At 44.2% G+C, this 27318-nt stretch overlaps 1 protein-coding gene across 1 annotated transcript in view; it reads left to right on the top strand.

Annotated features, from left to right (window-relative positions):
- LOC144782821 (uncharacterized) overlaps positions 1-27318 on the top strand; it is a 169975-nt gene that overhangs the window by 82785 nt on the left and 59872 nt on the right. Inside the window, exons 3-4 of the mRNA XM_078662099.1 lie at positions 4337-4447; positions 7894-7974. Coding sequence (XP_078518225.1) covers positions 4349-4447; positions 7894-7974 — 180 coding nt within the window. The 5' untranslated portion in view covers positions 4337-4348. The remainder of the gene's footprint in view (positions 1-4336; positions 4448-7893; positions 7975-27318) is intronic.

The following is a 27318-nucleotide window of genomic DNA, read 5'->3' as shown; positions in this document are numbered from 1 at the left end:
CTTTATTTCACATAAGACTTCCCTTAATTTGTCAATTATTTGCAATTCAAAAGTACCATCTTTTGGAAACCTCAAAACACCTTCTTTTTCAGTAATCTTGCACCATTGGTGAACCCACATACATGTATTTTGTCCCAAATTGGCAGACATAAAATGCACAGGTGGTCCTTCAGGAGCATCACCAATAAAAAACGATTTTTTCACTTTACCTCCTAACAGCTTTTTTAAACCTTCAAACAGTTTCATTTTTGCAATAGTTCAATGCAATTTCTTTTTCTCCAAAACTGTCAGTCTCAATTTTAGTCAGCTTTACTCCTACCACTGACCCTCCACAAAATCTTACTGCAATACTTTCTTAATCAATAACTCTGTTAGTAACAACATAAATACATTTGCTACTCTGTCTGTTTAAATAAAGGATAGATTTTATATTCACTGCGAGTAACACATTCCGCTTACCCTTCACAAAGTAAGACTTTCCGTTTACTCTTCAAACACTACAGGTAAATCCCTTCCGCTTACCTTTCACTCAAGCTCAGAAGAACCTGCTACTCCTTTGGACTTATCCTTCAGGATATATCTTAGTCCAAAGTTTCACCAGCGAACCCTTTTGCTGTCAATCAAGCGCAGTAGAACCTGCTACTCCTTTAGTGTGACCCTTTCTAGGTGATATCAGACCAAAGTTTCACCAGCGAACTCTTTGCTATCAATCACTCACACAGAAAATAGTCCCTAATTTAACACTGCCAGCCCTACCTAGCTTCTCAGTGTTATTCCAACAGACGAGTAACCTCAGTGCAGTGTGGCTTCCATTTACCACCCGCTATTCCTTCCCGGGATTCCACAGGTGTGCATACCTGCTTGTTCCAGACAACATAGAACTAGACACTAACTTAACATGAAGAGTTAAAACATGTAATCAATAACCAAAAAAAGTATGTCCAATGAAATTACCAATATAATCAATAACACCATCAATTTAAAATTAGCAAAATGTCACCAACAGTAAAAAAAACTTAATATTTTCATCACTTCAAAAAATACATGCTAGCATATTAACAACATTTCACAACCCTATTGATACTCACACCACTTCCTGCATCACCTGCCAGTACTGCTTTGCCAGTCTTCAGGTTCTGAGCATTGGAGTCAGGAATCAGGACTTGGACATTTATCTAACTAGGGCAATTATTTTATTTCCCTCTTACGGTCAATGATCCATTAGTTGAATAGTTGATGGTGAAATCAATAATCATTAATCACCAAACTAATCAATAATGACCATCCTCTGCTTACCAAAAACTGATGGAGCGGTAATTTCTTCTGGTAGTTTCTCAATGTAAAACCTTCATGCTACCTCTAGTTTACCGCTCAAAAGGTGTTGGGCCCTTCACACCATGTATTACCGTCAGGAGACTTAAATAAACCTGAACAGTCAAAAATTAAATTTTTTATTCAAGCCAATAAAGATAGTTGTTGAGTATTTTAAAGGGTTTTATTTTCTAGTCAAAAGTTAAGTTTTTCTCTGACCCTTTATTCATTAGTAAAATATCAATTAGGTTACAGAATTTGGAGAACAGGAAAAATAGCATTAACAAAGAACACATTACAGTCTGCATATAAGCATAACATGTAGGGAAGAAAATGTGGCGCAAAATTTCAGTCACAATTCTTAAAGAGTTTCTAAGAAACATAGTCTTGCAAAGCTAATCAATAATTAAATAGTTGGCAAAAATCTCCCATTAAGAGAAATAAATGCATAAAACAAATAAATCTTTTTAGACCTAATTAATTAGTCAAAACATAAACTTAAAGTTTAGCATCTAATTCTATCCTGATCCACTGCACTCTCTGTCTGTCTGTGTCTAAAGAGGAAAGCAGCCCCTCCTTCACAGGCCTCAAAGGAATGTGGCCTGAAGTGCCAAGATATGACGTGGAAGCAAGAAACCTCCCCCTGAATCTCCTCGGACGCACCTCCCCTTCAGCAATCTCCCGGGACGTTTCTCGTACCTAACCCATAGAAGCCAGCTGAGCTGAGAAAAGCCAGCCCCCATCCAGAGAGGACATTATTTTATACCCTAATTATTGGCAGACTACACAAAGATGTAGCATCTTTCAGGAAAACCTGTATGTGATTGGTCAGTCATGATGGCATGAGTTCTCAATACCCTGACTCATTCTAAAATCCTGACTTTACCAGTTTTAACAAAAGAAGCATACATGAATAACTACATTTATAAACATTTGCAACATTTACTAAGAAAAATGTTTCATTCTAATTCTCTTTCCTTCCTTCCTTCCACAGCGTAGTCAGATGGACACTTTTAACTAACACTGGTACATTGGCAGAATCACAAGAATGCACAAAGTTCAAAGTGTCCTTGACTCCTTTAGGAAAGCTGGTACAGTCTGCGCATGCTCCCTTCTCATTAAATTGCAAGCCATAGCCTTGATGGATTCACAGGCAGCCATGTTTTGTGTAGGCCCCATAAATAAAACAAACACAAAGATAATATTAATGTCATGTAAATCATCCCATTATGTTTCCCTCCCTCATACTAATACCCCTTATAAATGTTTACCTAGCCAAGCTATTAGTGAAAAGCAGCTTTTCTATTATTTATGACAACATGCAAAATAAATGTGAAATGTGCAAAATAGCATTTTCATGCTTTTAGTGTAACATTTAAAAGCACACACAGTTAATATAGCGCACACAGTTAATACAGCACACACAACAACATGCTTTAATGTTTTAGATAGCTTTTCATGCAAACAAGCATTTAGTCCCTTGTGTCGTGTTTGGTGCATTATTAATTCACACACATTATAAAAAGAGGTGTTATTAACTGAAAATGTTTATCAAAATATGCAACAAGTCAAAGTCTATTAAGACAGGAATAATAAATCTAGATTACATGGATGAGCTGGGAAGAGAGAAACACATTCTATTAATCTTCAAAGGTAAAAGGCCACTTTTCTCTACACTGTAAAAACACATGTTAATTCAGCACAAGCATTTCAGACTGAATAGGCCTCACTTTCATGTTTTTCATTTGCCATGTTTTTAACCTGCACCAAAATGTGCGTGGTAATTTAAATGCAGCCTGTCTGAAGCACAAAAAATAAAACAATGCCTGACTGCAGATGGAATCTGCTCCATCACATGGACATCGGAGTTGCAAAACTAACATGACTAAATTATCATCAGTGTAATTTGATAATTTGTCCATTGCATAGTACAGTGCACTAGACTCAGGTTTGAAAATGCATAGTGCATGCCGGTTTTAGGAAATCAGTCTTTAAGCTTCAAGTGAGGCACGTTGGAAACATCCATAAGACTTTGCACATGATCCAGTTAACATTCCATATGGTTTCAAAAGATGAGAAAGCCCCTTTAGAAGCATAGACAGGATTTTTGTATTGCAATCTTAATTTTTCTATTCAAACAATTTTCATCATTTTGTGGTACACTCATCTTACTTGCAATAAAGTCTGATTCATTTTGTGTTCATCTTGGTGCTGCTAAAGATGATGATCATGATCATGATGGCTAAACCAGTCCTGTCAAAACATGTGTAAGACAAGCATTTAGGGGCCGATTAGGATGGCGGTTTTTCCGCATCCTCCGGGCCGGCGGAAGTGTCCGCCGGCCTGGAGGATGCGGAAAAACCGCGGCGGAGACTCCAAAGACCCACCGCCAAATTAGGATGGCTGGTGGGTCTGATAATCTGTCCGCCGCTTTTCCGCCGCGGTCGGAAGGCGACCGCGGCGGAAAAGCACTAACATGTCTGGCGGTGTCTATCAGACACCGCCAGGCATATTAGGATGTCTGAAAATATATGCTTTTCCGCGGCGGCTTTACCGCCGTGGAAAAGCATACGAACCTTCACTTCGGGGGCCCGTTGCGGGCCCCCTGGGTGAAGGTGGGGTGGGGGGTGCACATGGGGGGTACCTATGGTACCCCCCTGCATTTGCGTGCACAATGCAGCAGGCACCGCGCGGTGCCTGCCGCTTTGTGCACGCAAATGCTGTGCATGGATTTTTTACATTGCGGCGGGTGCAGCTTGAAGCTGCACCCGCCGCAATGTTAGAGATAGAGGATGTGACCGCCACCCTGGCGGTCACATCCTAATTTGATCGGAGGGAACGCCGCAGCCCATGCGGACGTTCCCTCCTCCTCAGGGGTCGCGGACAGACTCAAGTCCGTCCGCGATCCTAATCGACCCCTTAGTTTGGCACCGAGTTCATAATAGAAAAAAAATATTACATTCAAGCTCTGGAATTAGGAAAGACGTCTCTGATGATCACCAATATATTTGTTTCTACTCCATAGGTCTTCCGATGTATGGGAAGTATCTGCATCAGAGCCAATGCTTGCACAATCAATGCACTAAGTATCGGTGGAACTTTCAGAACATACATCTCGAAGGCCAAGGCTAGGATGGTAAAGCCTCTTTGATTGGTTATAAATAGAATGTGATTCACCTGGTATAATGTGTATTCTTGTAACAAATTGGCATCAATAATATCGCAATTGGAATCTCTATAATACCTCCTATTTATGAGAATCAATGTCATTCTGAAATAAATCTTGTGGGACATCTATGTTATCATTAGGTTCCTGTTTGATTATTGGGATAATTTCTGTCAAATTTCTTAAAATCTCATGTCTTATTCTCTTCCAGGAAACAGGTGTATCTCGATTTTATTGATATGTTTGCCGGATGATTAATGTTTTTTATCTTTTATTTTATCATCATAGAATGATGTAGTCAATTAAATGCACAGGCATATTATATTGGATGGAGTTTGCGATTAGAGATTTATATTGCATTGTGCACAGTCACTGGTGAGGGAACTTTATATACCACTAGTTTATTATAAACTTATTGGCATATTTCAATACTCGGAACAGATAAGCTACCTCGTTATCTCCTGGAAGAAGTACAAACGGTAGGATTCAAATATGTTTATTTTTTGAAGGATTCCTCTTTATGCCCTCAAAATGTACATTTTAAGAAAAAACAATCTAGATTTTCCATTCAGAAACATAAATTATGATTGTAGAGGCGTAGTTAGTGTGCAGCATGTTTGACAGTTGTAGCAGCCATGAAGGGAGCTTGAGGGGGCTGTTGATTAGTTTTTTTTAGTTTGGTAAATGCAACATAGAAATATTGAGACTGCATGGAACTTCACTTCTGTGTTATGCAAAACTGGGGAAAAGAGATGCCAAAGGCAACATACAAAACACAAAATGTTTCGTAGTGATCCACTACCCATACAGAATAAGGGTTTTCAGTTGGGCAGGATTTAGATCCTTCTCAAGTAATAAATCCCAAAATCTAGTCACGTTCAACACAAAATTAATAAGTAAACCTGGGCTCAACCCCTGGTGCTAATGCCACTGAACAGACTAATGACATGCAAACATGCCCACTTTTGAAGCATAACCTGTATGCCTTACTTCAAGCTATACCACAGTGCACAATTTGACAGAGAGAATCAAGATGGCAGAACCTTTCTGCCCCGGAGGAGGCTGGTGGCACACCCAGGGGAGTGTCTAGGGAAATGAGCAGTCCCTTCCTCAACAACCCTTGATTGGTTCTTGTTCCCTGGAATAGAACTGAGCCGGATAGAACTGGCCCTGTTTTCAAATAACTATCGTCCCAAGCTCTGCATTTACAGTTAACGATGGATTGGCAAATCTCACCCTGGTTCCATGTAAGTCATTAAAGTTATTAAACCCTCACCAAATGCCCTTCCTAGGAGACATTGAGTCACATACCTCACACCCATGTCTTTCTGCCGAAAGTCCCAAATTATTATTTCTGCTCTGGGTCTCTTACCTTATCAAGAGAAAAGCACTGACAGTGAGGCAGCTGCAGGCAGGTAATGCTAATGTGCCTACTGGAGCTTCAGGCAAGTAAAGCCTAACTTTGTAAAAGTTGCATTCCTGCATATTTATTATTAATCAAAATTCACCATTGAATTGGATTTTTTTTCAATATTAAAACAGTGATTAAATGACCTCTGTAGCTTATTCTAAACTAAGATTACCAAAAATTATAGTTGTATTGTACTTTGTTTTACCTCAAAGAAGCAGCTGCAGTACTATGCAGTAAAAATAGATATCTGTGGCAAGTAATTGTAACTGTAGGAACATGTCCACACTATTCTTTTTGTACATGTTTGCAACAGAAATACATTTGTGCCTTCCAAAGTTCCATAGGTGCATGTCAAACTGTGGTTTTGTGATTTTGTGAATTGCAGGCTTTTCGATCACAATACCTTTTACTATATCAGGCCCAATGAATCTCAAAGATGCGGGTATTTATACGAAAATGTATTACGTTTGTTTGATAACATTGGCTCTTATGGATTTAACATTACCTCTGTAAAAATTGTTCCAACCTGCAAACTTACCAGGACATTCTTAAGATATTCGAGCCTATCTGTAGCTGGAATTACCTGGATTCTGGGGAGATGGGTATCACTGCTGTCCCAAATATAGCCAAACATGCAACCCTGTCCTTCAATGACACACGACAGAGTACACCACTCTGAGACATAAACCATTTTCAATGGTAGTGTGGAAAAGCAATATAGATTTTAAAGTGGTAACCTGGTAGCAGTGTTATCATTAGACATACAGACCCTTCCTGTTTATATAGTTGAAATCTAGACAATTTGCATTGTGCAATAACCCAATATCATGATGGGGTTCGGCATCTTTAGGCCTAACATCATTAAATATGTGTTAATTCTTCCCAATGCCACAGATGATTTTATATACAATGCTTATGATGTATACACTGTTGGCCCTTCATTGACCCATCTTTGGGAGAAGCATTAACTCAGACAACACGTAATGGTCTTGGTTTATATCCCTAGCACTAACATCCGTGGCCATGCACATTTTACTCATGTGTAGATGCCTGTTGAGCACAGGCGCAAACATATCTGTAAAAACCTGGATAACCAAAATCATAGTTACGACCAGATCTACAAACCATTTTTTCAGTCGCAAACTTCCAGATTAGCAGAATCTGGCGGTTTTTGACTGGAAAATGCCCTGTGGTAACTTGTTACCGAATCACATTTTGTATTTGCGATTCAGTATTAGGAGGAACGTGTTTAGGGAATTCTTCCAAATACACAATCGGTATAGTATATATTACTGTTTTGTAACTGAATTCCTGTCACAAAACAGTAACACTTTACCAAAAGTTTAAAACTGGTGGTTACCCATTTGCAAAGGACCCCATTCCATTTGAGAATGTAAATAATAATATTTTTTAACCACCTTCAGGCGTCTCACGGACCACTGGATACTGAAGTGTCAAAAAGGGTTGCATTTAACAAAAAATATTGCTTTATTTAAAAGCAATCACAGAGGTGGTTGGCTGCTGAGCCCAGCAGGCCACCATCCCTGTGATGGCAGCGAATCCTAGTGGGTTGCAAATTGTGACGCACCTCAATAATATGAATGAGGTAGGTCTATTTGCGACCCATTAGGAATTACTAATGAAACTCTGAAGTGTTTCGTACATTAGGAACAACAATTTCCTATTTATTGAGAATTGCAATTAAGAAATCCATATTCATAATGTTTGTACATCCAGTCCTAAATCTTCATTAGTATATAGAAATAGTTTGATGTTATGATCCTGCACAGTCCTCTCATATGAAGTGCTGATAATGGTCGAGGTGTTTATTGCTGCTGATTCTGCAACTGGTGATAATGATGGTGAATATATACTTTCTATTGACAGGTTTGTTAATAGGTTTGCATGTTCTTTAATACTTGTAGAGCATAAATTTCCCAATGTTTGAACCTCAGTGTGACAAGACACTTCTGAAGATTATCACTTTACCCTTTTTCTTATGTAGTTTCTTGGATTCCTTCAATTGATCACATATAATCAATCACTTCTTCTTGGTGCTGCCCCAGATTGTAAACTCTTACTCCAGGTTAGTATGAATGAAGTTCTGTCATTTTGTCTTTGTACACAAGTGTGATTACCAGAAAGACTTCAACTTTAATGATATTTTTCAATATATTTCATGGGGATTTAATGTATTTGTCATCAAGTTATCATTGTCAGTGTGCAGTATTTATTCTCTGTGCTCCCCAAGTTCTTTCATCATTATGCCATATCATGGTTACACATACCACATTAACATTATCCATATCATGTTCATTTCCCAATGACAGCAACCTAGATGTAGTGGTTCAACTTTTAGAGTAGGTGGAAACAAAAGGCCCAGCTGTCTTACTAACCATGTTTCACCATACATTTGTAACCTACGCACCCTACTCTTTTTCTGTCTCTCATACACATTGGGTATGATTGGCTAAGTGGCACACACTCTGCTGCTTCACCCTTTTTTTACTCAATGTTCTTGGTTCCCTATCAAGGTATCCCTATGTTTTTCCATGAGATATTCTTTCTTGCAGAGCTTTTTAGTTTGGTTTTGGTGTCTCAAATCTGCGGATGGCCAAAGGTAATATTGGCATAGCATGGTATGCAAAGCTAGGTAGCAGGGCCATATACTCTTAAATGAATGATCAAATAGCCCATCTTTGTTCACATTTTCTTAGGTGCAAACCAGGTCCCATATTTTGCTCATTGATTACAGGCTCTGTGAGTGACCCCTTCTGCAGGGGATTCTTCTTTGGAAAATTACCTGGTACTTGCATTATTCAAAAACGGCACATTTTGGTATTCTGTACTACATTACCCAATAGCCTTGAATATATTCTACACCATCTCAATTGTATCTTTAGACAACTGTGTGAAATGTAATAATACTTTTGGGTTGGACAGTGGGTTACCTAAAAGGATAATCACAACTCTTGTTAGGGTGAACCCTCAAATTCTCTAAATTAACCTGCTCTCAACCCCATGGTAGCTGTGGTAGAGAGGAGACAGGTAAAGTCAAAACAACAAGCAGTAAAAATCCCAAACAAAGTTAGAAAAAAGTTAATGAAATTGAATAGACAAAGGGCCATCAAAACAACAAAAATCTAATAAAGGAAAGTGGAGATATGAAGTTTTTAAATTTAATTAGAACATTGCCAAATTTCACAAATGATAGTCAATGGTCATGGTAGACTGAGACCTAGGAGCAATTTGAGGTCGGCTGTCATGGATCTATGGTCGGATACAACAAGTGGATTGGTCACCTTGAAATGTATGCCACTGCAAGTTTGAAAACATTTCTAAGTGCCACTTGTTAAAATGACTTTTTTGAGTGGAAAATCCTCTCAGTGCATTTCATAGCTGAAACAGTAGCCATTGCAGTGGAACTGCAGGTCAGACACTGGAAGCAGGTTGGCCCAGCTAGCGCTATGGAGTTTTTTAGTTTTTGGTCAAATAAACTTTTAATTCCCAACACAGAAAGGGACTTTATCATTTTCTCAGAGTTGCAGAGATCTTTGTGAGGGACAAAGCTGAAATTCAAACTGATGTTGTGTAACTGCTAGTAGGATACTTTCCACAGAGCAGGTACTACTGAGGTTCTGCAGTTATGAAGCAAACGTTTTTCAAAGTATTCAAACTGTCTTCTGGTGCCCAAACATTCATAGGAGTAAATTTCTAAGACTTCGGATAGCATTTAAAGACTCTTGGGGTATCAGGAGGAGGCCAACAGCAAGAGGTCCAGTTGCATGGATCAGCTGTGCACTTTAGGAAAAAGGCTTCTTGAAACTGTGTGTGTTCCTAGAGTCACCCAGGAGGTCAGCCAGCTGAACCTTGGAGACCAGAGTTTAGCCCTATGTGCAAGACAGAGCATGTCCAGTCCTTCGGGTCCTCTCAGGTCACAGACAACAGGCCTAGTCATCGTCTATTATTCTGCAGGTCCAGAAAGAGTTCTATTTGATTGCTTTGGGGTGCTGGGATTTATGCCTTATACTAACTATTGGATGTGGATGTCTCCTGGGCCCTTCATAACTGATGGCAGAGAAGTTCACAGAGGCCACCCAACCCAATTTGTCAGTAGTTTCTGTTTGCCTCATTGCAAACATGCCCAAAATATTATGTGTCAGGGCATTTTGAAGAAAGCAAAAGTATTTGGTCACCCTAATCTTAGGCTTTGGGGGTTGTAGGTGTGCAGGGGAGTGCTCTATGGTAAGCACAAATGTTTTCCCACATTTAACACTAAAGTACATTACATAGCAGGCCTTATACAAGTGCACCAAAGTGTTACATCTAGCTCAAACAGACATGTCGTACACGACACAGTAGTGTCAACCGGATGCCCATAGCCCCTATCCTGAAGATTCAGCAGAGCTCAGAGGAGTCATCCCAGCCCATTCAGGTCAACCTATTGTGTAATTCCTGAGATGAATTGTACACATTGTTCACATATCACTGAAGGCTGAGCACTGAGCAATGGCTTGGAATTGGCAGAGGCAAATCCTAATTAGCCTTCTGAAAACTGAGGCATGTAAAGGGCAACTTTCTAAATGTCACCTTACTCTAATATTTATAAAAACACTGACTTGACTATTGAATAGAATTTTTATTATCAATTAAAATAGTCGTTTAACTTTTCTAGCATATGCCTTTCCTGAGTTAGCTGTATTAGAATGTTTATTTGCACTTTGGTTTTCTACATAGGACAGTTAGACCTGCTACAGTGAAAATAGTTTTTTGGACCTTGTCACTGGAGAGATATGGCAATATTCATTTTCTACATGTCAAACTTTTAAATTCCATGCACCGTGCCATGTGGGATAGAAGGTCTATATAGAGGTGATTTACTACATTTTTTAAATGTGGATCTTTACCTGTCAAAAGGGGTTATTTTGACATGTCATGCTGCAGGTTTTACACTGCTGCAGTCAGGCTACATGGGATTAGTCTGTAGCTATTCTTACACTACCACTGCAGTGGATGGCACAATAGGTGGTGTAGTCCACAAGTGGACCTTAACTTCCAGGCCCTGCATGCACTTTCTATAGTAGGGACTTACAGGCACATTTAATGTGCCAATCACAAATAAGCCAATTTAAGAATGCTTAAACATTGAGCACATGCACATTTCTCCTATTTGCCAGTGGTAAAGTGCACAGAGTTCTAAAGCCAGTAAAATCTGGGTCCAGAAAAAGGCTGGTGGGCATGCAAAAAAGACTAATTTCCTACAGCCAGGCACTACCTATAAATTACCTTTCTTGAAGTTTATCCTAACCACTCATTGTTCAGTACATTGAACAATGGTGGAGAAGTGTGGCTCAGTGGAGAAGTGTGGCTCAGTGGTTAGAGGCGGCAGACCCGGAAGCTGACATCGGCCGTGGACCAGGGTTCAATTCCCCGCCTCGGCGGGTCTCGGGCTCAGAAATTCCACGGACTCGACAATTCTCGCTCTGGTGCCTAACCGACTCATGGGGGCACACTCTGCGACTCTGGGCAATAGCTTGCTTAATCTCCACTACGGCCCACTACGGATGCCTGGCTTTCACCTTAGGGATACCCTGCCGGGGTATCTGTCAGGGGAATACCAGGACGGGTTCCCTAAGCAAGCGCTTAGATACCGGGTCGGTGATTTGGGCTATATAAATACATGTACATTTACATGTACACATGTACATTGAAGATGCAGAGGTGTCTTATTTGAGTATGTGCATGTGGATATAAATCTAACCTATCTGCATTAAACTGTGATGCCTGCTATCTACCTACAAATATATGAGGCGTGTAATATAACTTTGCAATGGTTATTAAACGTGCATTTTTGAGCAAATGATGAATGCATTAGAATTGTTTAAATTGGGATACAATGTTGCATATTTCTATGGAGTATTTCTTCTTCACCAACAGAAAAAGTAGACAACAAGAAAGCTGGTCAAGAAATGACAGTACACCAAGGCCCAGATTTTCTAAGGGTTTGCATTGCCGTTGTGTCACTCAAGGTGATGCAAGGCAACACAAGCTCTTAGTTAAGATTTACTATGCTGCACAAAGCCACTTTGTATGGCGGTGCATGGCTTAGGAAATCAAGAGTAACGCAAGGCTGTGCAAGTCACTACCATGTGTTACTCTGCTTTGGGAAGGCGTTCCATGGGTGGAGTTTGGACATTTCCATGCATCCACCTATAGATTTTGGTGCATTCCCAGATTTACTAAGAATAGTAAACTTTGGAATGTGTCAAAATAGTATACCTTCCTACTAGAGGCAGAACGAGGTGAAATATGTTAATTTCCCCCTCCTCTACACAGGGCCGGCTTTAGGCATGTGCAAGCTGTGCACCTGCACAGGGCCACCAAACCCCAGGGGCCACCACGCCAATATATATCCTTAATATATTAATCATCTGAGGATGGGTACATATTTGCGTGGTGGCCCCTGGCAGGGATTTGGCGGCCTCCGGCTCTGTTCCACTTCTAAACACCCTGACCCCCTCCCCGGTTTACTGGCCTGCGCGCTCCGCCCCGCCCGGACCCCCTCTTCCGGGCCCCCTACCTATGCTCCTTGCCCAGAACCACCATGAGCCTAGAGCCGGCCCTGCTCTACATGTGATGCCTTCTGTAACACACATGGAAAGAGGAAAATGCCTCAAAGGATTGTTTATGTACAGAAAGGTGTCCCTTCCTGCACAAAATACTATTTTCTTTGTAATGCAGACACCCTTGCACCATGGTGCAAGAGTGCCTGCGTTGGTGCTAGGCAGCATGCAGTGCATCAGCTCAGGAAGAGAGCAGGAATGTCTCACATCTTAGCAGATATGACACATTCCTGCTCTCTCCTTGTCACACAGTGCAACAAGTTATCTTGCTGCGTTGTGTTGCGTGATTTTTTAGTAAATATAGGCCCCAGGTTGTCAAAACCAAAGTAAAAACACGTCTCCCATTCAATATTTCATTTGCATACCACAACAACGTATTAAAGCAACCCTGTAACCCAACAATCAAAATGGTGTTCAAAATACCCAGATATACGATTTGCACAATCACACATGGCATGTTTTTTTACTTGGCAGTGGGAACATAATGTCAAACAACTTACTTCCTGCCTGCAAGAGGTCGGCATCGGATATGAGTTCATCAGAGCAAACTAAGGGACAGCAAAAAGCTAACGGCTGATTACATCCTTATCAAAGCTTGCCCTTTGTGTTTCAGGCAGAACAATCATGCATAAATCACAGTCCAACTCTTGCTGATTAAATCTACTAATTACTTCAATTCTCATCATAACAAATGGAATGCAGGAAAAGTGGTAGCTCGAGAATTTTGAACTATGTGAGATGCAAACACCCTTTTTGAATTGCTCACAGGGAACGTGTTAAGAGAGCGAGCCTGATTTACACCAGTTGCTTTAGAGGGAGGGATCTTCCCCAAGAATACTTAGCAAAAATTAAGTTAACACTGTAAGGGTGGCAGATGATGTGTTAGCCAACTTTCACATAGATGTCCACAATTATGCTTTAGGGTCCCTAATTTGATTTTTAGCGCAAAGAAAACCTCTGTATATTCAGTCACTTGTTCGAAAACCCTTCAAAGTGATGTAATGAAGGGGCATTCCAAAATGATTTATGAACTTCCTCATCATGTGGGCTATTCACAAATGCAAACATGAGTAAGTATACACGTGTAAGCTACTTTTTGTCTTTGTAGTAAATGAGCTACTTTGGGCTATTCACCATTTACAAATGTAAATTTACTAGAAAGTGAAGACTCACAACACGATACCCTTCAGTTTAAAGGGGGAGTCTGAAAAAAATAAATTTTCTACCATAAAGTTACTTCAGGTAAGTTTGCAACAGTATTTTATGTTCTGCACGCTTTGTGGGACATCTGCACTTGAGGCGGTGGAGTCACTAGGACTTAGCACATGAGGGAAGTGATCAAAGGCATGGAATTCCCTTGAAACCCTTTACATTTCAACTAGTGATGATGGCATAGAAATAAACAGGTGGGCAATTCTGTTGATGCATCATAATACCTGACACAAGCATCAAGACAGGCTTGCCTTTGAGATGCCAACAGTGTCATAGAAAACCCTGTGGATAAATTTGGTGGCCATGAAAAAGTGTAGGTGCATTATTTTGACATACAAAGGGGTAGCCTCTGAGCGGCTGGGTGACTCAAGTCTGTGCTTTGAATCTGTAACCAAGTCAATGATCAGCTCAAGTGAGAAGCGGTATCTGATATTGGCAGCATTTATGGTCTTGACAAAGATATTGATCCTTGGCCTGCAAAGCTTCTAGGGCCAGATGTAGGTCACCAAATACCGGTCGGTAACGGCCGAATTCGGCCGTTACCGACCGGTATTTGGTGATTGAGATGTAGGGGCCATTATTTTACAGAATCGGTAAATTTACAGATTCGGTAAATTTACCGATTCTGTAAAATACCGAATTGGTAATTTTACCGATTCGGTAAATCCATATGTAGGTGACACTCCTAAGAGTGCCACAGGCCCTTAAGAGTTGGTATTTTACCACCCAATCCTGGGCCAGATGTAGGTAACTTCTATTTACCGACTCATAAATACCGAATTTTACCGATTCGGTATTTATGAATCAGTAAATATGAAGGAGGGAGATGTAGGTAATTTTTGTTTTGGAATTACCGAATCAGTAACATTCGGTATTTACCGAATCGGTAAATACCGATTCGGTATTGCCCATTGATTCCTATGGGCCTTGAAGCCCATAGGAATCAATGGGCAATACCGATTCGGTATTTACCGATTCGGTAAATACCGAATCCTGCAAGGGTGCAGGGGGTGTCACTTTGACACCCTATAAATTTTTGGAAGACAAGGGGACCCAGCGGGTAGCTATGGACCATGGGTAGCAGTTACTTTAGAAAAAACAAAGGTCCTAAGCATAAATTAGATAATGAACCAATGTAATATAGACCACAATAGGCTAAATATATTTCTTCTCCTTGTCCAGCCGGACAGGGAACTTTAATAATTAAGTAAACAAGAATCTTATTTTCAATACAAATACACAGCAACAAATTATTGCAGTACAACACACTCCTGTGCCGTACCGTGGAGAACAAGAAAGAAGAATGAGGTGATAGGAAAGGGTGTATCAGGCAAAGGGAAGAGCAAACAGGACACTGTTTTGAGTCAAGAATTCTAACAGTATATCCTGAAGTGGTACATACAACAACAAATACACATTAAATATACTGTATGCCCACTCAAAGGAGTCGACGTTTCGATCCCGTGCTCTAATTTATCAGGGGATCATCATCAGGACTTAATTAATTGTTTGCCTGTTTTTTTGTTTTTTTTTTGAAAAACCTTTATTAGCAAAATTATGGAAGTACAGATTCTTGCCTACAACCCTTCGAGCCGGCCAGGAAAACATCATAAGGTATAATATAATGCACAGCTCATCAGCCGACAACCAGGGGTCCGGCAGCCATGGTAAGAAAATCGTTAAGTTCCAAACGACAGGATACGAGCGGTTTCATTTTATAACATTCAAACAACAAAAGAAACAAGGCTGCACTCCGATCATTATGGGCGTTTCGTGTGTGGCAGGAAGAGGCGGTCAGGAAACAATAAGGGAGACAGGAGATGGTTCAGGACAGGAAAAAGAAAGGGAGGGAGGGACAGAACGGGAGCCCAGAGCCGCTGAAAATATCGATAAATCTGTACATGTGAGAGCCGGAGTGTGCAGTCAAGGGGAACAAGGAGTATCAGGGGGATCAACGAAGGGGGGTTCACAGATGTCTCCACGGAATGCATTCCACTGGTTCCATATCCTACCCCACTTTTGGGGCCTGCCACGGGAAATGTAGACAATTTTCTCTCTGAACATGCACCAGTCCATGTTGTCTTCCCACCCGGAGACCAAGGGAGCCCTCTGAGACCCCCATAACTGCGCAATGTCCCTCTTTGCAATCATGTTGCCCAGAGTCACCCATTGAGTCTGAGCAACATTACAGTCGGTCGGTTCCCACACATTCAATAGACAGCGCCTAGGTTCAGGTAGCAGTCGAACATTCGTGACTTCATGCATCACTTCATGCACTCCCCTCCAGAAGGATTCAACCACCGGGCACTCCCATACAATATGAAGGAAAGTAGCAAGCATACCACAACCCCGCCGACACAGTCCATCATCAGAAAAACCCATACGCATCAGTCGAGGACCAGTGACATAGACACGGTGCAGGACTTTCAGCTGAACAAGTCGCAAGCGCGCCGGAATCGCGACCTCTTTAGGAGAGGACACCGCAGCCTGCCAATCTTCATCGTCTAGCTCCAGCCCATCGGCAGTCCAGGCGCCACGCAAATGGACCAGCAAGTCCGACCGAACATTAATGAGTTTTTTATAAATAAGAGAAATAGTGCTGTCTGGAACATGACCGTCCAGCACCCTATCCTCCAGGGGGGAACTCTCCGGAATATCAGAACCGGCCGGAAAAACCGACCCAACGGCGTGGCGAACCTGAAGATATCGAAAAAATTCCGAGTCATGCAGACCATACTCCTGCTGTAGTTCCGCAAAGGTCTTCACTCTATCCTTAACCCAAAGATCGCTCAATTTACTAATCCCGATGAGATCCCATCTATCGAACCCCTTTGACGTCCATAGTTCACCCAGCCTCTCCGCAGCAAATAAAGGGGTCGCCCTGGTAAGCCTATCTGTCCACCCGGTAGCCGCGGTCGCGCTGCTCCAAACCCGCACCGCCACTGCCGTGGGACCCGTCAAGTTCTTCCTAGCACTCCTAGAATAAAATGCCCTATAGTAATCCCCCCCAGGTAAAAGCCATCGGTCCATTTCAAAAGCCGGATTCGGGACAGGACCATACATAGCATGGTTCACGGCGCTCAACTGGGATGCCCAATAATATCGTCGTATGTCGGGTAGCGCGATGCCCCCGTCATACCAGGGTAGTGTGAGTTTGGCCAATGCTATACGGGGCCGACCAGCCCACACCAGCTTCCTCTGGAGGCACTCTATTTCACGAAAATAGTTAGCCGGCACCAAATCTAGCGTGTTTTGTACGGCATATAAGAACCGGGGGAGGGACATCATTTTGAACAATGCCGCACGTCCCAAGGGGGATAGGGGCAGATTACACCACGCCGCAACGTCCGACCGGAGCCGAGCGAGCGGAGGCAGCAAATTCCGATCATAACGCAGCACAGGGTCAAGTGAAATATAAATCCCCAAATATTTAAAACCATCAGTGCAGACCGGGATCGGACATATCCGGGGCAGAGAAAGAGGGTCACTAGTAAGCGGAAAGATACAGGATTTAGACCAATTGATAACCAACCCGGAGTTGCGGCCAAAAGAGAGCAATACGTCAATGAGAATTCCCAGCGATTTACAGGGGGACGTCAGATATAACAGGATGTCATCGGCATAGAGAGAGACTCGGTCTTCAAAATCCGGAGACCAACGAATACCTTTTAGAGAGGGTTCCCACCGAAGCCAGGCGGCCAGCGGTTCAAGCGCAAGCGCAAACAACAACGGCGACAAAGGACAGCCCTGCCTCGTGCCACGCCCGAGGGCGAAAGGCGCCGCGGCTCTGCCATTAACCACCACCTGCGCAAGCGGCTGTTCATACAGGAGTTTAACCCAGGCGATGAATTTAGGGCCAAAACCGAACTTGGCGAGGGTGGCCCACAAATACGGCCACTCAACCGTGTCAAAGGCCATCGAAGCATCGAGAGAAACCAAGATGGCCGGCTCACGAAGAGATCCCGCCCTCGCGATGACGCCATGCAGACGGCGAAGATTGAGAGCAGTATTGCGCTGGGGGATAAAACCGGACTGATCTGGGTGAACCAGTCCGCCGATCACCGTGACCAGTCGATTCGCCAGTAGTTTTGCCAATATCTTTGGTTCAGCGTTCAGAAGGGAGATTGGACGATACGATGAGCAACGCTCGCGGGGCTTGCCATCTTTATGAATGACCACGATGGAAGCCAGCCTCTGGTCCCCGGGAAGAGAGCCAAGATCTCGCGAGGCCACAAACATACGCAGCAAATACGGCGCCATTTTGTCTGGACACAACTTATACAACTCAACCGGTATACCATTAGGGCCCCAAGCCTTCCCCGAACGAAGGGAGCGAATGGCAAGCGCAACCTCATCAGCGGAAAAATCAGCCTCCATTAACACCCCGTCAGACTCCGAGAGACTGGGCAGCGCAAGGTCGCGAAGTAACAAGCACGAGTCCTCCTCCGGGAGGCCCGAAACCGGGGCATATACGACCCGAAAATGCTGAGCAAACACCTCAACTATCTCCACCGGGTCCACGACTTGCACTCCATCATCTCTCTCAATCACTGGCACCACACGATTCAATCTGTCTCTCCTGTCCAGCCACGCAATCAACTTCCCGGCCTTATCACCCACATCATAAAGTCGCCCTTGCTGCAGGCGATGCATCATCTCAGCAGCAGCAGTCACAAGCGCCCTGTATTCAGTTTGCTTAAGAGCCAAAACATGCAGAATCTCAGGCGTCACTCCAGCCTCCAATCGCCCCTCAAGCACCGCAATCTCAGATTCCAAACTCACCACCTCCTCTTGGTTGCGCCGTTTCTCATCGGCCACAAGGGACAAGGTCTGACCTCGGATCACCGTCTTATAGGCCTCCCACAATGAAACAGGGGAGGAGACAGATCCCTCATTTTCTGCAAAATAATAGTCCACACATTTGACCACCTCGGATCTGAGTCTAGGGTTTTGGAAATGCCACGGATTGATCGGGGCGATACGGCCCCCCGTCCCCAAACAAACGTCCAAGTGAAACCATATCGGGGAATGGTCCGAGATCCCCCTAGCCAAGTGTCTGATTTCACGCACCGAGGCCAACTGCACCATAGGCACGACAATATAATCAAGTCTCGAGAGACTTCCGTGAGCCCCCGAATGAAAGGTATACTGAAGTTGGCCAGGGTGCATCTGCCTCCAACAATCGGCCAACCCAAAGGCATCAAGGAATTTCCCCAACCACAACTGCGATGCAGGGAGGAGCCGGGGGGTCTACGATCACTCTCACCATTTGCCACTGAATTGAAGTCGCCACCCAGCACAAGCAAGCCTTCGGGCAAGCCCAGAATGACCTCGCCCAAGTCAGCGAACGTAGTAGACTGCAGCCCAGGCGGAACATAAATAGACAGTATGGAGATCAATTTCCCCTCCCATCTCCCGGTAATGCCAGCATGACGGCCTCTATCATCTAACAATGTGGTATCCACCTCCAAGGGAAGGGAATGCTTGACCAGGATACCAGCCCCTCTCGATCCCGAGGTGAAGCCGGAGTGGGCCACCAAACGATAGCCTCTCCTATGCAAAGCGTGGCACGTGTTGCCCACCAAATGGGTCTCCTGAAGCAGGACCACATCCGGGGAGCACCTCTTCAGGTATTGCAGCACAATCCCACGTTTTATCCTGTCCCCAAGACCATTAACATTCCAGCTCAAGACCCTAAGCCCCCTACCCCCCATCCCTGAAGCAAACCGACCGCACTCCCCACCTCGAAACAGTCAAGTGAAAGCAAGTGATAAACAGAGCACAGCCTCGAAACAAACAAGAAGAAAAAGCCCCCCCCCACCCCCAAGGAACCCAATAGTAACAAACCCCCCACCCTGCACCCCTGTGGTAGACCCAAAAGCCACCTCAACTTGCAGTGTGCCTGTCGCCCCATTAAACTAACCTACAGAAAGAGAGAAAAAAACCCCCAGAGGAGGAAGATCCCTCAGACCCCCCCACACCCCCGGGCAGTCACATAATACTCAAAACACAGTCCAGCAGCCCCTGTGATGTATTCCGGCTCGCCAACGTAGACTCACTGCTCCTGGTCCTCCACGCCTCCCTCGGCTCCTCTCGAGTCTTCCGGGCCCTCGGTACGCTTCGGTAAAGTGTCCAACCAGTCACTCACCACCTCAGGGCGGTCAAAGAAAAAGGCACGCTCAGCATGTTCGATTCTCAGGCGAGCCGGGAAAAGCATGGCGTATTTCAGTCCCAGGTCCCTGAGGCGCCTCTTCACGCCCGTAAAGCCCATCCTCTGTTTCTGGACAGCTTGCGTGAAGTCTGGATAGAAACTTATTGAAGCGTTCTCAAATTTAATGGGCCCAGTGGTTCGCGATGCTTGCAGGATAGCGTCTCTATCGTGAAAGTTAAATAGTCTAGCTATAATAGGCCGTGGAGCGGCACCCAGCTTCGGCTTGCCTCCCGGAACACGATGGGCCCTTTCGACCGCAAAAAATTTACTTAGGCCCTTCGCCGCAAGATGCTTCAACACAAGGTCCTCCACCAGGATATCAACAGGCATATCGGCAGAATTCTCCGGGACACCAACGAGGCGGACGTTGTTGCGCCTGGCCCGGCCCTCAAAATCCTCCAACCGATTGGCAAATAGGTCACAAGTGGTCCGAAGATTACGGACCGTGGTCTGGAGGTCCGAGACATCCGTGGTCAGACTAGCGGTCTTAAGATCAAGAGACTTGACACGCTCGTTTGTTTTCCCAAGGTCCGCTCTGATGAGGGAAACATCAACCGCCACTGTGTCTATTTTAGCAGCCAGGGTTTCATACTGCTGGCCCATACTGGATTGAATACTCGCAATGGCGCCCATCACATCTTTCAGAGTAGGCTCCTCGTCATCAGGAGCACCGTCCCCAGCTTCCTCCAGGGCACCACTCGATCCGCCCGGGGAGCCCTTAGGTCGAGTAAAGCGATCAATAGTCTGAGAGTGGGTGGCCCCCCCTCGGGACGAGCCTCTTGCGCCGCGTCTCTCGACAACTGTCCTGCCCGTCATGACCGGGGAGAAACTCCAACTGGAAGTGCGAAACTCGGGCAAAACAACCTCCGCCGTGGCAGGCACCGAATTGCGAGTGAATAAGGGCACAGCAATAGCACTAGACTGGCAGTTGCAGAGTAAGAACTCCGATCGGGAAGTGGGCTGGCACAAGGAGCAGAAACGAAACCGAAATCACACCAAGGGCAGAGGGCGTGGCCTACCAGCCGTTGTTGTTCGATTGCCACCTGGGTACCTCGGGGACTTGAGCCCCCGGTTGGCATACGTGGTAGGCCTCAAAGTTCAGGTCGCAGTAAGTTCAGCGTGCGACGGCCAAAACGAGTCACGAAAAGAGCGATGGCATCAGCAGGGCGTCAATGAAAATTATCCGTCGTCAGAATCAGGATAGATGACAGGATAGTCGCCGGAGGTGGAAGGGGTCTCGGGAGCTCTTAGCTCACGCGTCCATCTTGGAATCGCGCGAAGCTCCTCCCCCTGTTTGCCTGGTTTCATCATTACAGTTAGCCTGTTGGGGAGAAAACAGGGAGGAAAGAAAAATAAAAAATACAAAAGGAGAAATTATCAATAAGTAAATAGGGAGAGAGGTCAGTTTTAGCCATTTTCTGTATTTATAACAATCGGATTCGCAGTGGGTGGGACGTGCAGGTGTTTGTGAACATAATATTGCAGGAGAGCATCTAAAATATATACACAGCAACCAAAAATCGGATTTGCAGTGATGGGAAAGTGGTGGGTCGGAGTCAGGACGGTGCATTCTTTCGATTAGAAATAAAGCTCACCCCCTATGTGCGTGATGAGGGGAGCAGTGTGCACTTATCTATATTCAAGGACAGAACGGATAGGGACAGCCTACCTTTGGGGTTAAAGACCCAGAGGTCTCGCGGGCAAGGGACAGTCAGCGATTTGCAGTGCCCGCAGGTTTCAGTGCACGTGGTACTAGGTGGAATAGACTGTGGGAGGAAAAAGTGGGTTAGACCGCAGTTGGTCAGGACAGTGCTGATCTAAATGAAACAGTGTTGGGAGACAAACCTTGGGCTCAACTATGGAGCATTCAAGGCGCATCAAATTGGGGTTGGAATAACCGTTCCCTCCGTCGTTGTAGACAGGTTAGTGGGACCGATGAGCGGTGTCCTCAGGATCTAACAGACGAGGAAACAGGGTAAGGTTGACATTAGAGGTGGCTGCCCATGGATAACATGATAGTGATTGTAGACATTGCTCGGACATACCCTTGTGTTCGGAAAGGGGAGGATATCCCTTTACGTTGCGCTAACGTAAACGCTACTGAGGATAAAGAGAGGTCAGAAAAGAAGCAAAGGATTTGAAGACAAAGGTGTTGTTGCAGTGGGCTTCTAGGGGAAATGGTAAAGGACGTGGTGGTCCAACACAACAGCTTCCATGCACCACCAGGCAGTCGAATACTGTGCCTTTAGGGGCGAATCTGTGTGCGTACTGTAATGAGGAGGGACAATGGCATAGCGAGTGTCCTTACTGTTGCAGAAGGTCACGGCTCCAAGAGCATGAGGTTCTCGTGGAAGGGGTCGTGGAGCTGGTAGACAAGACAGGCTCAGAATACTGTGGCCTCGCAGGGTCACTCTAATCAGAACTATTTTGATGACGCTCTCGGTGGACAGTATTATCATGATGATTATGATACGGATGAGGTGACAGGGATGTCTTATAGCTAGGAAAGCCAGGACAAAGGGAGGGTATCAGTTCTGATACCTGTAGATCAATGCAGTCTGTATGTTAGTGCAGATGTGCATGGTTCATCTCAGGAGTTTTTGGTGGATACAGGTGCAACAAACAGCTCTATTTCTCATTCCTTGGTCTCTGGGGCAGTTGTGTCTGGCCATAATAATGTTTCGGTAGGTTTTAATGGTGTACTGGTTGTGAGCCCAATTTCAAAACCCCTTGCATCGACTATTAGTCCTTTCACTGTGGATTCGCCATTCTTGTTGACGTCCAATTAGGGAGAGAATTTGATGGGTTTGGACTTGTTGAAGAAATTGCATGCTATGATTAATTGCTCCCCAGCATGTGTCCATATAACAATGGGTCCTGATGTGGTGTGCACTAAGCAGTGTCTACCCAAAGATGCGCTCCTCCCTGTTGAATTTAAGGATGTGCCACCCACACTGTGGGCAATGGGCAACAAAGATGTGGGTTTATTGCAGATATCCCATGTTTCAATGCTTGTCAAGGAAGGTGCTCTTTTGTCCCATATCCCTCAGTATAAAATACTCCAGGCAGGTGAGCAAGCTTTGATGCAAATTGTGCAGGATTTGATTGAGAAAGGAGTGGTTGAGTAGACGGCTGCTAATGTGTTAATAGCCCTATTCTTCCCATTCTCCAACGGACACCTTCGGGTTCCTCTGATGATCTTGCAGATGTTTATTGTTTAGTGATTGACTTGTGTTCAGTTAACAAAATAGTGATTCCCAGTTTCCGGTGGTCCCTGACATTACGACTCTCTTGACAATGATTCCTTCTTCTGCTAAGTTCTTTTCTGTCATTGACTTGAAAAATGCATTCTTCTGTATTCCCATTTATCCTGAGAGCAGATATCTGTTTGGGTTCACCCTAGCTTCTGGAAGCTTTAGATTCTGTTGCGCTCCTCAGGGCTATACAGAGAGTCTGAGTATCTATAGTCAGGCATTGAAAAGTCAGCTGGATTATTTGTAGCTCCGAACAGGTAATGTATTGCTTCAATATGTTGATGACTTGCTCATCGCCTTGGATACAGAACAAGGTTGCAGAGACAGTACCGTTAAATTGTTGCTACATTTATCTCAACATGGCCATAAAGTATCCATTTCCAAATGTCAGTATTGTTGACAGGAGGTCACCTACTTAGGTCACATACTGTCGAACGAGGGTAGGAGATTGGCTCCTGAGCACATTAGTACCATTGTTAAAATGCCCATTCCACAAACTCAGAAAGATGTACGTGCTTTCATAGGTGTCACTTCCTATTGCAGGCAGTGGATACCTGGCTATTCGCTGCTTATTAAGCCCCTGTTTGCATTAACACTAAAAGATGTGCATGAACCCCCTGCCTTGGATGCCTGAATGTCAGCAGTCTTTTGAGCAATTAAAAACTGTGCTTTATTCAGCTACCTTAATTATGCTAAATGTTTCGTATTGTATGTCCATGATATAGACGGTTGTGCGCTTTCTGTTTTGACACAAAAATTTGGGGATAAGCAACAACTGTGTGCTTATTTCTCTGCTGTGCTTGACCCTGTCGCACAAGCCCTCCCGTGCTAAGAATGGTCGCTGTTGTGGCGGTCTCAATAATACAATCAGCTGGACTTTTACTTGATACCAACCTCACAGTTAAGGTACCCTGTGCTGTGGATACACTTTTGAATAAGACAAGGACACAGCACCTCACCAATGTATGGCTGACAGGTTATGAGCTAACGCTCTTTGCGAAGCACATTATGATCAAATGCTGTGCCACTCTGAATCCAGCCATGTGACTACACCTCCCTTCTGAGAATGAGGAGATTGACAAACATGATTGTATCTTTCGGACGGAAGAAGAGACAAAAGGACAGGTAAACCTGACTGATGTTCTGTTATCTGACCCTCAAGGGAACTATATCTCGATGGCTCTTGTTTTAAGTTACGAGATGGCACTACACTGCTGCGTACACCATTACTACACTGCATAAGTAGTTGAGACATCACAAGTTCACTATCAGTCAGCCCAAGCTGCAGAGCTTGTTGCCCTTATTCGAGCCTGTGAATTGAGTGAGGGATTAGTTCTCAATATTTATACTGACAGTCAATATGCCTTTGGAGTTGCCCATCATTTTGTGTGGCTCCGGGCCGAGAGAGGGTTCCTTACTTCCCATGATACAAAAATTCAGCAAGGTCCTCTTATATATAAAGGCTTCTGTCTGCTCTGACACTCACTTAGAAGTTGGTCATAGTGAAGTGCAGCGCTCATAGGAAAGTTACTGACAATGTGGGTAAAGGGAACACTAGCAGATCAGACAGCTGAGGAAACAGCCCAAACTAAGATTAAAAGAGTGTTGGTAGCAAGTCCCGCTAGGTGGGTGCCTGAGGTCACCATGTTTGTGGATACACCAGAAAATGTGAAGGAAATTTAGAGTGAGGCTACAGTGGAGGAATTAGAAGTGTGGCAAGAAAGTACACCACAAATGAACGATGAGGGTTGTTGGATTGACAAGTTAGGGAAGCAGAGATGGATGTTGCCCGATGCCTATGTTCTTCCTGTAGTCACAATGACTCATGACCCAGCAGATCTCAGTGCTAAGGGTATTTGTAAGTTGTTCGACCCTGTATGGCAGAATGACAAGATTTCTAAGACAGCTGAACATTTAATGAAGTACTGCATGGTGTGCATGAGGCAAAATCCTGACAAGTGTACCCCTACACCACCCTGCAATTTCCCACCTCCCACTCTCCCTTTTGAGGTCCTTCAAATGGACTACATAGAGATGGACAGGGTCAATAATTTGAAGTATTTGTTGGTGGTATTTTGAGCATTCAGTAAAGTAGGCTTACCCTACTAAAGAGAATACAGCCACTGCGACTGCAAAGGTACTCATAAATGAGTTCTCTCCTCGCTTCGGCTTGCCCGTTTGATCTGGAGTGATAACGGAAGTCAAGTTAATGCCAAGGTTATCCAGTTAATTTTTGACGTTTGCACATAAAGCAGAGGTTTCGTGCTGCAAATCACCCCCAGTCAGCAGGGTTGATTGAGAAGTACAATGGTACTCTCAAACTGAAATTGGGAAAGATTCAGGAGACACCAGGGTTACAGTGGCCACATGCTTTACCATTAGCTATTTTGTCAACGAGGACTACAGCACATTCTAGAACAGAATTGTCGTGTTTGGACGCCCAGCAAATGTCTGGGGCATCCCACGCAGGTGTTATGAAATTGAGTACCCTTTATTGAAGACTACCTGTGCAAGTTGACTGAAAGTTTGTGTTCTATTCATCAATAGATTTCTGAGTAACTCCCACCCATACTAGAGGGGCCCGGTCACGAATTCCAGCCTGGGACCTGGGTTTTGCTGTGAAATTTCCAGCGGAAGAAGAACCTGGAGCTCCAGTTGAAGGGGCCCGAGCAGGTACTCCTCGTTACCTGAACCACTGTGAAAGTCACTGGTCTAAATAATTAGATTCATTTCAGCCATTGCCGCTGGATACTCTTACCCTTACCCAATGATAAGTGGGAAAGGGACGGCATTGGGGACGCTGAGGGTGAGAAAGTGCCTCAGTTTGTCCCTTTTGGTGATGTGTGATGCAAAGCTTACAAGGACCCAAATGGATGCAGAGAATGATGACGTGCTAAATGCATTGGTCCATCCAGAAATTCAAGCCATTAAAGAGCCACTGTTTATCAACCCTTCTGTGCCTGGAGTCACCAGGTAAAATTTGAGCCCTCTGCCGAGGAATAGTACACCACAGGAGAAGTCAGATTAGTTAAGGAGGGACTGTGAAAGTTAGGGTGTACTTTGCTGTAGTACCAATGGTATTAGCTTAGGGTGAGGCGAGATTAGTGCACTGTTCTGACAGTGGACAGAATCGATCAAATATGCTCCTTCAGAGGGGAGTACATTATCCTGAGTGACGTGGGATTCACCGAGAGCTAGGACTGAGCAAGCTCCACCGCCGGTGCTCAAGAGCCCCAACATTGATGAACAATAGGAGCTTGTGCCAGTGAGGCTCACACAGACACTGGGAACAATTGCCCTTGCTATCGATTTTATTGCATTCCTTTTCTTGCTTTATAATGCATCTTTTTAGTTGGCCTATTAATGAGGAGGAACAGCCATTGCACCACTGCGTCTAGAGCGGGGTTGGTCCACTAAGAGTAAAATAGCTTTTGTATTAATAGTTGTGATTTTATTGATGAGTACTTGGAATATCCTGGTTTCTGGTGGAAAAGTATGCTGCACATTACTTGGTTGGTACAACGCCCACTTCCTCAGAGCACATTTTTGTTACTTTGGCCCCTCGCAAAGAAGAGCATAGAAAGTCCTACACAGACAATGTATTTATACAAATGTTGCATCAAGCCCATGATATGTACAATACAACCAATTGTTGGGTTTGTGTATTGCTTCCCTCAGTTACTCACAGGAGCAATTATTTGTTGTCCATGACATTGTCCTATATTGGTAGCTGTGAAGGTTGGTTTAAATTGTTCCTTATGGTGCATTACTGTGAGAAAGTACCATCTTTTTTTGCATTGGTATACCCTCACTTTTTTCTGCTAATGTGCTTTGAATGAGTGTGCCCTGGGCTCTTCCCAACCAGGTACCCAGGGCCTGTGTTCCTTCCCTAAAACTGTGTGGAAAGAAAACCCAATAGGCATCTCTGGCCACCTGTCAGCCCCTAGTAAATGGTACCTCAGGTACCCAGGGCATGGTGACCAGTGAAGAGCCCTAAGGACTGCAGCACTTATTGTGCCACCCTTGGGGGCCCTGTACCCTGACACCCACACACTGCCTTTGCAGGCTGAGTGTCTAAGTACAGAACCACTTACAAATAACAAAATTAAAAAAAACGTATTCTTTTCTTT

The sequence above is a fragment of the Lissotriton helveticus genome, chromosome 9, assembly GCF_964261635.1.
Source record: "Lissotriton helveticus chromosome 9, aLisHel1.1, whole genome shotgun sequence".
NCBI classification, from domain to species: Eukaryota; Metazoa; Chordata; class Amphibia; order Caudata; family Salamandridae; genus Lissotriton; species Lissotriton helveticus.
Note: the sequence above shows the minus strand (reverse complement) of the source record. Positions and strands in the feature narration are given on the sequence as shown.